The 12794-nt window shown below is 33.3% G+C and overlaps 1 protein-coding gene and 1 long non-coding RNA gene across 3 annotated transcripts in view; one reads left to right on the top strand and one right to left on the bottom strand.

Annotated features, from left to right (window-relative positions):
* Positions 1 to 12794, bottom strand: part of LOC116663205 — a 69349-nt gene that overhangs the window by 40202 nt on the left and 16353 nt on the right. For both annotated transcript variants that reach the window (XR_004319373.1, XR_004319374.1), the window contains exon 4: positions 10225 to 10351. This is a non-coding gene — a long non-coding RNA (uncharacterized LOC116663205). The remainder of the gene's footprint in view (positions 1 to 10224; positions 10352 to 12794) is intronic.
* LOC102511388 (olfactory receptor 13D1) lies at positions 2418 to 3973 on the top strand. Its single transcript, XM_006184809.2, has one exon. The coding sequence runs from the start codon at positions 2418 to 2420 to the stop codon at positions 3363 to 3365; it is 948 nt and encodes a 315-aa protein (XP_006184871.2). The 3' UTR covers positions 3366 to 3973.

The raw sequence follows: 12794 nt of genomic DNA on the forward strand, positions 1-12794 counted from the left end.
AAATTAATATTTATAATGCATCCAAGTCTCACATTCCAGATAAAACTGGTTAACATTTTGCTGTGGTTTTTCTCAGCCACATGTATACAAGTTGTGATCATTTATATAATATGGTATGAAGCTTCCTATTTTAATGTAGTATTATACCACAGGGCATTTTCCTTTCCCTTTACTCTCTCCAAGATTACAATTTTCATTGGTTGTGTAACATGAGGGTATGTCTCCTCATGTGTGTTGCATGACCTACAACCAACACAAACTAGAATTTCAGTAGCCTAGAGGAAAAAAATTGTTGCAACTATTTAAATCATGATTGAACTTGAAGCATGAAATGACATGTTATGTCATTATTTCTCTTGTTCTATTGCATAGATCATTCAGGGGGAAAAATATTTAGTAATAATAGTGCTAATACCAATCTTTGACACTTTTAAGGATGCATTCCAGAGTTTCACTATTTTGAATTACGTGGTCAAATAATTTGAGAGAGATAATCTTTATTACCTTAATTCTGTATCCCCTTATATCTGTATTACCAAGAGACTTTAATTTTACCATGAATGATATTGCACTTTATCAAATACTTTTTGGCATCTTGTTAGATGACCAGGTGTTTTGTTTTGTTTTGTTTTTCTGTTTGTTTAGTATGTTATACTCACAGGATTTCAAATATTAATTTGGAATTTCATAAATTCATGAAATAAATTATATCACTTTAATATATGGTTTGGATAGACATTATGATTCTTGCATATATATGCATAATTAATATTGAATCCATGGTTTTATTCTATCCTTGACAATTTAGAATAACAGACTATTTCAGTTTGATAAAATATTTTTGTAAAACATTCTATCATTTTTCCATATTGAAACATGCTATACAGCACAGAAGTCGTTTCCTAGAAGTATAAAATAACTCACGTAAGCATTCTGCATTCAGCACCCATTTTGAAAAACAAGTCCTCACAGTGGGATCCCTATTACCTACCACAGTACATACGGCATAGTTTGAGTTGAATAAATGAGTATATGAAGGACTCTGTAAGAGATGTAAATACAGAGTGCTGTGACGGTGCATAGAGGTGCTCCTCCTCACAATGGGAGGCGAGAAAGTTTTCCTGGAAAAGGAAATATCTAAGTTAGGAGGGGCCCTTCTACCTTAAGAAAACACTTTGCACAAAAGCATAAAGAAGAAAGAAGGGAGTAGTATGAAGAGACTGAAAGAAACTCAGCATTGTCATTGCAGAACATTTGGGGTGAAAGCAGTGCATCCACAATTTCTACATTAGAGGGATCTACAGGCAGCAATGTGATTGGATAAGGGCTACAGGATTTTCCTTGACATTGTGTTACATAGCAAGCACTTCCTTTTTACACAGATATTTCTCTATTAGAATGATTTCTATAGGGTTGCTGATGAAGATCATGGGAAAACAAAACATCCCCTCACAGCATCATGAGAGGAGAAATGGTGTAAGTGGGAGGAAAGGTAGCTTAAGAGGTTAAGATAGGCCTACATGATGGGTTGATTCAGTGTTTTTGGTGACTTTATCGTTTCCATTTTCTTTTGTTTTGACCTAAATTCTGAAAAATGGCCTCCCTCACCTGGGACCTTTTTTGAACAGAAAGAAAAAGAACCATTCTTCCTTCATCTTTGTATGTGTATGTAAATACACATTTAATATTACTATAATTTACATCATACATATAATTATACATCATATATATATACATATATATGTATATATATGTGTGTGTGTATATATATATATACACACACATACACATACATACACACACACACACACACACACACACATATATATATATAATATATATATATATATATACACACACACACCACGTTGGAACCATCTACTGTTTGGGATACCTAATAGAGTTTATCTAATTTAATTCTAATGACAACTTGATAAACAATTATTGCTTCTTCCCAGTTTACCATGAGCTATCTGAGACTCAGAAAAATTGAACAACTTACCAAACTTATATCCAGGTTTAATGATATGGTGCTAGATGTATTTAATCTTTTTTAAATAGAGGCTATCTTCGTTAGAAAATAGCTTAAATTTAAATTTTCCATTAATAAAGACATCTTTATATATCTACATTTGAAGGTAGCGTGTTATAAATCTTATTTGGTACTTCCCAGTAGAACTCTTGGAGTGTCAGTAGCCTTGACTGTGCTGCTGTGTAGTCCTAAGACATTCTGGATTTCTCAAAGCAGTACTTTCATCATCAAATAAAATTAATATCATATTTCTGCCCTTTCTGATTCCTAGGAGTGTTCCAAGAGTCAAGCACAATACTGGAAGTGAAGGCATACTGAAAATCTACATCATAAATTTGTTTCCCTGAATCGTATCTTTTTCTGAACCCTGAAGGGACTTGTGGAGATGGGGAATTACTCAGCTGTGACCGAATTTTTTCTGGTGGGACTTTCCCAATACCCAAAACTGCAGTTTTGTCTGTTCGTGCTCTGCCTCATCATGTACATGATAATCCTCCTGGGAAATAGCCTCCTAATTATCATCAGCATTTTGGATTCTCGCCTCCAAACCCCCATGTACTTCTTCCTTGGGAATCTCTCATTCTTGGACATCTGTTACACATCATCGTCCATTCTCTCAATGCTTGTTATGTTTGTGTCTGAGAGAAAATCCATCTCCTTCATTGGCTGTGCTCTACAGATGGTTGTCTCCCTTGGGTTGGGCTCCACTGAATGTGTCCTCCTGGCTGTGATGGCCTATGATCGGTATGTGGCCATCTGCAACCCACTGAGGTACCCCCTCATCATGAACAGGGTGCTATATGTACACATGGCTGCATGGTCTTGGATCACAGGTACTCTGAACTCCTTAGTGCAAACAGCCTTGATAATGGTCTTGACTTTCTGTGGGAATAATGTTATAGACCATCTTACCTGTGAGATCCTGGCCCTTCTTAAACTCATCTGCTCAGATATCACCATCAATGTGCTTATCATGACAGTGGCAAGTATTGTTCTATTGATGATCCCTCTGCTGCTAATTTTCATCTCCTATGTTTTCATCCTCTCTTCCATCCTGAGAATTAATTCTGCCCAGGGGAGAAAGAAAGCCTTTTCTACCTGTTCAGCCCACCTGACTGTGGTCATCTTATTCTATGGTTCAGCCCTTTTTATGTATATGAAGCCCAAGTCAAAGGACACAAAAGCATCTGATGAGATCATTGGACTGTCTTATGGAGTGGTAACTCCAATGTTGAACCCCATCATCTACAGCCTGAGGAATAAGGAGGTGAAAGAAGCCATGAAGAAAGTCCTGAGCAGACACTTGCATCAATGGAAAAGTGAAAGGACTTGAGGCATTGATATCCTCAATGTGAGACCAGATCAGATCTTTTGTATTCAGAGATAAAGTCACAGAACCCAGTTGCAAGAAAACTTACTTCCTAGTAAGTCCAAATATAGGACTCCCATTCCTGTCAACAGAGAATGTTCATGCAAATCTTCTGAACACTGTCTTGTGGGCAGTTTCTAGCTGTTTGCAGCTCGGCCAGTTGGGCTCATATAGGGCATCTGGCTTTTCTTCTCCTTTCTCTTCTCTCTTTCTCTCTCTTCCTTTTTTTCTTTCACTTTTCTCTTCTTTGTTTCCTCCTCCTTTTTGTCCTTTCCCCTCCTCCATCTACTTTCTTCCTCCCTCTTCCTTCTGCAGGGTGTTTATGTTTTCCCAGTTTCTGGTTTTCATTTTTGTTTCAGACTATTGTTCTAACTTTTTCTATCATTCCTCTCTGGTAATCTTGTATATCTGTGTGTTGTTTAAGCTCTAAACAGTATATTTTGCCCACAAATAATAGACATAAACTATACAAAGTTATAAAATATTGACTATCTTCCCTGTGCTGTATATTACATCCTTATGACTCGTTTATCTTATAACTGGTACTTTGTACCTCTTAATGGTTGTTGTTACCACCGTGTAAGTTATCAAATAACCTATTGAAGTCATTCTGCTTGTGAAAATACATGAAGCTGTACACGATCAAAAAAGAGTAGAGAAAGAAAGAATTCAGCCCACTGCCTGCCTTCCATTATGAATTTTAGACATATTGTTACAATCCTTAAAAAGTGAGACCTGTGTGATTTGTTCTTAACAAAGAAACGCAGTCCAGCAACCAAAAGTACTTTTAACATCCTCTAACTTGAGTTTCTTAAAAACCCCAACATCACAGCAATACTTGTAAAAATTTCATTTGCATTAAAGCTCACAACTGCTCTCTTTCTAAGATTTCCTAAAGCTCAGTTTTCCTACCTTTTTTACCCTCTCTTTTTCCCCCATTTCACCTTTCCCTGATCACAATAGCCTCCTTCAAGTAAAATAGTTTGTCCTCCTAGGGAAAGGGGTTTGGGAAAAGACAAGTTTTAAAAGAAGTGAGAAATTAGGACCTAAGTCATGCAGAAACAGCTATTAAAATTCCCAAGTTAAAAATTTTTGTCCTACTACATTATTTGTTAGTGTAAATGTTGACTCTTTTTTACATCACATTTCATAAATGTCACCTTTTCACCATTATATCAGCTCCTCCAGGAAGAAATTGTTTCTTCCTCTTCCATTCTTCCATATTTTTAATGTGCCCCTATTAAACTTCTTGTTATGCTGTATTTTATTTATTCAATGTGGTACAGTTAAAAAATAAACAAAAAACTACAGGGCTTTCACAAAGTCTAATTCTCCAGTTTACTAGGATTATAAACTTTAATCTATCAGAGTCTCCATCTATCCTGACATAAAATGTGGACTTTAGCCTCTGGCTCAGGAGGTTTTATGAGTACTGAATAGGAAAAAAGTACAAAATACCTTATTCAGTACTTGGTTAATACCATTCGATGAATAATATACATTACATTGTCCCTACCTTTCCTCATACATGTCTGTCTCTTGTGATAGACTACAGGTGCCTTGAGGGCAAGATATGAGTAGTATTTACTTATTATTTAATATTTATTCTTGGTACCTAGAAGAAAAGAGGCATTTATTACAAATGTTTGTTGAATGAATGAATGTGTGATTGTCTTTCTTATACTGCAGGTAAACAAGTTTATTTGCCATTGCCTACATAATCCTTGTGATTGCTGCCTCTGTGCTTTTGCTAATGCCATTCTATCTAAAACTGCCATCCTTATAAACTATGAATTAGAAAAATTCAAAGTACACTTAAAAAAAAGTCTCCTCTGACTTAAATCCTTTTATTATCATCCTAACAAGACTACCTTTTCTTCGACCAAGCTGAATTCCTATAGCAATCTATTTAAACTTTGGAATACTGATTATGCGAAGATATATTCTCTTTAGTCACATACACAATGTATCAGTTGTTTTATTGAAAGGTCATTAGGAGCAAAACCCGTGAGTTATTTGTGTTTGTAATCACACAAATATTAACAGAGTAGGCTTCAATCAACAGATTGATACTTTGGATTCTGCTTTTTTGTATAAAGTCTATCAGTTTTTTAAATAGAATTTTCTTTTCATAGAATATGGGCAGTATGACTGTTGCATGTGATATATACAACTAGTAACAATTCTGGTTAAAATAAAATTCCTCTGTCACATATACGGTTTTGCTCATTCTAGACATTGGTAGTTTGACTGTAATAGATCAGGCAGAGCCCACCTAAGCCTGTTATACATACACATAATCCCTTAATTAGTTTGTTGAACTTATAACTTGACAGTGACCAAAATAAAAAGATGTTAATTCATAGAATAGTGACTCCTATATATGTATCTTCAGCCCTGAGAACTAATCGAATAGGCATTTTAAATACAACATGTCCAAAACATAAACTTTGACTTTTCCCACCCCAAACTACTTCTCCTCAAGTCTTCCCCATTTCTGGAAATGGTAGTGTCATACACATACATCCAATCCACCAGCAAATTCTATCAACTCTATCTTCAAAATTTACCCTGAATCTGACCACTTCCATTGTTACCACCCTAGTTCAAATCACCATCATCTCACCTAGGCTACCGCAGTAGCTTCCCAAATCACATCCATGATTCCACTCTGTTCTCCTACAGTCTATTATCTGCACAGCAGCCAGAGTGTTGATTTTAGAAGAATATATACTAACGTTCTAGAAAAGGTAAAAATTAATCAATGGTATTTAAAAAATCAGAATAGTGGCAGCCCATGTGGGGGAATGGTGAGAGTAAGTGTCGACTGGATCAGGGCTTGAAAGAACTTCGCTGAGATTATGTTTATGTTCTGTAACTTAACAGGAATTTGAGTGACACGGGTGTGCATTTGTCAAAACTATAAATATTACATAAAGATTTGTGAATTTAATGTATGTAAAGTTTAAATTAAAAGAAAAACCTATAAACAATATAATTTTAATCTCTAGTTAATAATATATATGCTGAAGTATATAGAGGAAAAGGTAATGATTTCTACAGTTTACGCTGAAACGCATCAAAAATGACATGGATTTAATAGGGCAATAGAGAAATGAATAGACACATAGACATGAGATAAGCAAATCTAGCAAATATTAGTGGTAGAATCTAGTTGGTGAGTACTTGATGCCCAATGCAAAATTCCTTCAGCTTTATGTTATGTTTGAAATTTTCCATAATACAGCATTAGGAAAAAATTATACAAAGCCTGCTGGGAATACAGCTCTGAGTAAATGCTGTATCAATGAATGAGACAAGGGTAGAAATTGGATCAAAAGTAGCATCATTATAAATTCTCTTAAAATTAATTTAGGAAAAAGTTCCACTACTTTAAAAGGTAAAACTTTTTAACAGGTTATTTACAATTCTTACAAGAAAGAAATTAAAAATAAATTTTAATGGTCCCTGTGAAACAATTTCCTACAATGAACTCTTGTCAGGGTTTCAGTTGCTACTCCTAGGGGATGGTACAAAGCAAGGAGAAAGAAAGGAAAGAAAAGAAATATATCAGAAGATTTACCAGAATCCTGTTCAAATGTAATAAGGTTTTACAGTATGATTTTGCTGGCACACTTGAATTTTGTCATCTAAAACTTGTAAAAAATAGTTTTGAATCAATATTTTTAAAGATGTGACAATAAAGGAAATTACTTTTTAAATTAACATATAAAAAGTAGGTAAGTATGCTTATAATTAAGCCTGATATAACTGCAAAATAAGTGGTTAAAAGTAACCATGGAAGTTCATCTAAGAATACCATGATGCTTTTCACCTAGAATATTTATTGCAGATTTTTAAAAAATGAAGCACAGTCTGTTTTTAATGATGAATGATCCCATTATATTTGAATATCATAATATTACACAGTATTTATTTTTCTCAACTTCTTCAAAATTAAGGAAAGTAAAAATAACATCAGTGAAAATAGAGGCCCAAAGTCAACAGAATAATATTTTCAAACTGTTCAAGCAAAATAACTGAAAACCTAAAATTTTGTGCTAAACTATCTTTCAAGTGAAAAAACAAAATAAAGACTGCTTTTAGAAAAAAAAATTAAGAGATTTTTCCACAAACAACCCTAGAAAGAAAGAAACTATCCCTGGATGAAAGAAATGGAATGAAAAAATAATAAACAAAGAAATTGGTAAATATGTGTGTGGATGCAAACTGTCACTGTATCAAAAAGGTGGCGGAGGAGGGAATTGTTCACAGTTGAGGAACTTAAAAACAAGGTAAAAATAAAACCTTAGATACAAATAATATGGAAGATGATGGAGGGGTTAGAAATAATATTTAAGGTCCTTGGTACTGTTCAGGAGAATTGCAGAGATATTAGGTAGAGACTGTGTTAAGTTAAACATCTTCAAAATTATGGCTATCGTACATGTATGTATATGTTTGTGTGTATAATTTTGCACTCAAACAGTAAAGGATGTTTTTAAATACAATAAAATGTTTATAAAACTAATGATGCATTAGGAAAGGAAGTAAGTCTCAATGACTGTCTAATAATTATCATTCAAACAGCAATCTATGGCCATAACGTAACACTAGAAATCAATATTGAAAAGAAAAACACCAAAAATTCTTTTAAATGTAGAAATTTTAAAACATACTTTAAATAATTCATGCTAAAAATTGTGATGAAAATTTCAACATATTTGTAACTTAATAATAGGACTATCAAAATTGGTGGGATAAAGGAATTTTATAGTCTTAAATATACATATATTACAAAATAAGAAAGACCGAAAATGAATACACTAAGAATCCAAGTCAAAGAGTTATAAAAAGAGGAAATGGAAAAATCCAAAGACAAGTAAAGACTGACTCAGCAGTTTAAAATTTTACCAGGCCCAAACAATTTCCCTGGATAGTTCTAGGGAAACCAAGAACAGGTAACCCCTGTCATATGCAAATTGTTTCTTAAAATACAAAAAAGGGGGGGGGGGTGAGAAGCTCCCCCCAACTCCTTTTTATAAGCCTGAAATAACACTGAAACAAAAACTGAACAAGGACAACATGAGAAAGGAAAAATTATGAGACAATCTCACAAAAATAGACAGAAAATTTCTAAATAAAATACTAGTAAACAGGATCTAACAGTGTACAAAATAATAATACCTAACATCCAGGTAGGGTTTATACCAGGGATACAAGGATGTGTTAATATTAAAAAAAAAAATGTTAATATACTTCACCATAGTATCAACTAAGAATAAAAATTAATGGTGATTTCAGCAAATTTGGAGAAAGTTTTGATAAAATTCAATAGACATTTATAATTCTTAAATAATTAGAAACTTAGCAAACTAAAAACAGAAGAAAACGTCTTTAACCTGATAAAGGGTATTGATTAAAAACTAACTAACAAGTGTAACTAACAAGTTCCCTTTAAAGTTCCAAACAAACTCAATATTGCACAGAAATCCTACTTAGTGAGGGGTAGGAAAGGGAAGGAGAAAGGAAAGGAGAAAAGAAGGAAAGGAAAGAGAAAAATAGAAAAGAAGAGAGAAGAAAGGGCAGGAAGAAGAGAAGGAGAAAGGGAAGGAGAGGAGGTATGAAGATTGGAAAGGCAGAAACAAAATTGTAACTATATACTGAAAATAAAGTTCTCTACATAGGAAGTGAGAAAAAAAATCTATAAAAGGAAAATCTTAAAATTTAAATTAATAAGAGTAAAATCTAGTAAGGCTGTTTAATACATGATCAATACACAAAATTCAGTAGTATTTTGTGCAGCAGTAACAACTGGTTAGCAAATGCACTTTTAAAACCATTTTACAACACCAGTTAAAGTATAAAGTGCTCACAATAAATCAATAAAAGCTGTATAAGGAATTTTTGAAGAAAAGTATAAATCTTCATTAAAACACAAAAAAGGAAACCTCCCACACATTAGGGTGCTTCATTTTATTCATGTTAAGAAATTCAAGAATAAATATGTTAATTCACCCCAATTTTCTGTATAAAGTAAGTGTAATTTCAAGGTAGAATTGGGATTTTTTTTTTTAATTTCCGAAGTTTACCCCAAAATTGAATAGTAAAGACCAAGAATAGCCCAAAATGATGTTAGAATAAGAACTGTAAATTTCCTATACCAAATGTCAAGATGGACAATAAAGCTACAGTAATTCAGATAGCATAGTATTGATACAGGTAAAGATAAATATGGCAAAGAAACGGAGTAGAGAATTCACATATAGGCTCGCCATATGTGGAAGTTTATATCCTAAATAAAATGTTAATAAATGTCAAATAAATCCATATTATATGTAATATTGAGCTACTCATAAATCTTTCCTGCTACTTATTCTAAGAAGACTAGCAGCCAAGAGGTGGATACAGAAATATCAAGATCTTGATAAGCGTAAGAAGAGGCATCCAGTCTTTTTCCTTCCTCAGAACATTTAATTCAATACTCAACACATAACAGGTGCTTAATACTTATTCACTGACGTGAGTAGGATACTTGTTAAGAAACATTGAATTTGTTGTTTTATTACTATTTATTTATATTAATAATAATAAAGCAACTCAAAATTTTTGAAAGTCATTCATCTTTACTGAAGCTTTTCTCTTCAATACATAATACCATATGACAATTTAAAATAGCTCCACTCTAAATACCTATAGCTTAAGTTACAGGAACTCAAAAAATAACAACAAAAACAGCACACACTATTCAAGACCTAATGAAGGAAACTAGTTTATACCACCATCTAGTGGCCACAGAATATAGCACAAAGAAAGTACTTACCCAGGGATGTCACCCAAGTACCAGCATCTAGAGTTTACATGTAGAGCTACTGCCCTCCTACTCAGCTGGGCCAGACAGAGTTGGATCCACCTCTCCCGCTTCCTTCTGCACATTTGATGAGTCTGACCTTTGGACATAACCAAGTAGAGACACCATTAAGGGGACTGTTGCCTCTGCCCACCTCATATAATTTCCTCCACCTTTTAACTGACACCTATTTGTTATGTGGGGTGTAAAATGCACTGTCACATTCATTCGACCAGACAGGCAATAATCAAAAATTATTCAGAAAAGTCTCATACACTGTTATTAATGATATAAATTTATAAAACAGTTTGGTACTATTTAGTAAAGATAAGTAAGTGCATATCTTACAACATAACAATTCCACACCTAGGTATGTACTCTATAGCAGTGGTTCATAATCTCACAACTGGAGGTTACAGTCTATGGCGAGGGTCCATGGGTAAAATTCAGGTCTGGTAACTTGGATGTAAATTACATTTTTAATTAATGCCACCAATTCCTAGCTTAAAATAAGCATTTCCTTTGATTATAAAGGTAGGCAACAAATCACAATATTATTAGCAAGACCAGAAACTTTGTGACCAATAAAATCACAGATATTGTCAAATTCCATTAACAGATAAAACTGTATGCTTATTAGTAATTTAAAGTTATATCTCTAATTCAAAAAGATACATGCACCCCAATGTTCATAATACCACTATTTACAACAGCCAAGACATGGAAGCAACCTAAATGTCTATTGACACATGACTGGATAAAGAAGATGTGGTAGATATACACAACAGAATACTATTCTGTCATTAAAAAAAGAATTAAATAATGACATTTGCAGCAACATGGATGGACCTGGAGATCATCATACCAAGTGAAGTAAGCCAGAAAGAGAAAGAAAAATACCATGGTATCACTTATATGTGGAATCTTAAAAAAAAAAAAAAAAAAGAGGGAGACAAATGAACATATTTACAAAACAGAAATAGACTCACAGACAGAAAACAAACTTGTAGTTACTAGGGAGAATGGAGTGGGGCGTGGAGGGATAAATTGGGAGTTCAGGATTTGCAGATGCTATTATATATAAAATAGATAAACAAGTTTCTGCTGAATAGCACAGGAAATTATATTCAATACCTTGTAACAGCCTATAATGAAAAAGAATTTGAAAGGAATATATATGTATAACTGAATCACTATGCTATACACCAGGAATTAATACAATATTGTAAACTGACTCTACACTTCAATTAAAAAACTATATCTCATACCCACTAATAGATCTTATTATTCAGTGCCCTAATAAAGAAGCACATCTATTGCCTTTTGAAGAATTTGTTTTTGTATTGTTCCAGTTTTTTGAGATCTAATTGACATATCGTGTAAGTTTAAGGTATGCAATGTGATGACTGATGTATACAGATACTGTGACATGATTACCACCATAAGGTTAGTTAACACATCCTTTGTGTGTGTGCTGAGAAGTTTTGAGGTCTATTCTCTTATCATATTTTAAGAAAATAATACACTTATATCTTCATCATTCCAGTTCAATTTGTTATCTTTGCATTTTTGTAAATTTTTTTCTTTGTAACCCTATTCGTTACTACATTTGAAAACATTTGAAGTCTATAGACTCACAAGATTTCCAAATGGTTTCTTGACATAGAAAAGGTTTAAGATGCCTGCCTTAGAGGAATTCTTCCAATGGAACTAGAAGACATCAACAAAGAAATTCAAATGGCCTTGTCCACAGAAGTCAAACGGACAAAAAATTAAGGTATGGAATAGTAACAGCAGAGAAATGAATTTATCATTACAACTGTATTAACATGGATGATTTTCAAAGGCCTAAAATTAAAGCTAAGAATTATGTCATAAGATAAAAATAATCTGATTCCATTTAAAGAAATTTCTACTTCATACAAAACAAATAATATATTGCTTAGTGTTATATACAAATGCAAATTTTAAAAAATAATGTAACGATTAATACAAAGTTCGGGATCATGGTTACTTGAGGGAGATCATGGATGTATACTGGAGGAAGGAGAACAAGAAGGAACATGTACTGAGCTAAACTGCTGGCAATATTTTACTTCTTAAGCTTGGCAGGAGCACAGGTGTCCATTTTATTACTTTCTTCAAAGTGTACAGATACATTGAACACACCTTTGTAGCTAATATAAATGCTTCATGTCACCTCCTTACAGGCCATCTCTGTCCACCCAATCTAAATAGCTCTCCAGTTACTCTATATCACAGCCTATTTTAATAATCCAGGGTTTTTTTAGTATGATTTTTCTAGCTTTAGACTACCTGTTTTTTGGACTACTTGTTAGAAGTTTAGGATATACAACAATAATTTTCAAAATGTTTATCCTATGTGTTTTCCAGGTATTTCAGAGACATGTAAAAAACAAGTAGGCACAGAAAAACATTCCATTTTAAATACTATTTAGAGGCGATTTTCCATCTCAAGTCTAAAACTACCTTAGAGGTCACAAATCTTTTAAATATAGATGGTAAACTGAACTTATTCTACA

The sequence above is a fragment of the Camelus ferus genome, chromosome 4 (assembly GCF_009834535.1).
Source record: "Camelus ferus isolate YT-003-E chromosome 4, BCGSAC_Cfer_1.0, whole genome shotgun sequence".
In the NCBI taxonomy this organism is placed as follows: domain Eukaryota; kingdom Metazoa; phylum Chordata; class Mammalia; order Artiodactyla; family Camelidae; genus Camelus; species Camelus ferus.

Excerpts from the sequence above, each read along its gene's own strand:
- LOC102511388 (XM_006184809.2), top strand. The coding sequence starts at position 2,418 with ATGGGGAATTACTCAGCTGTGACCGAATTTTTTCTGGTGGGACTTTCC.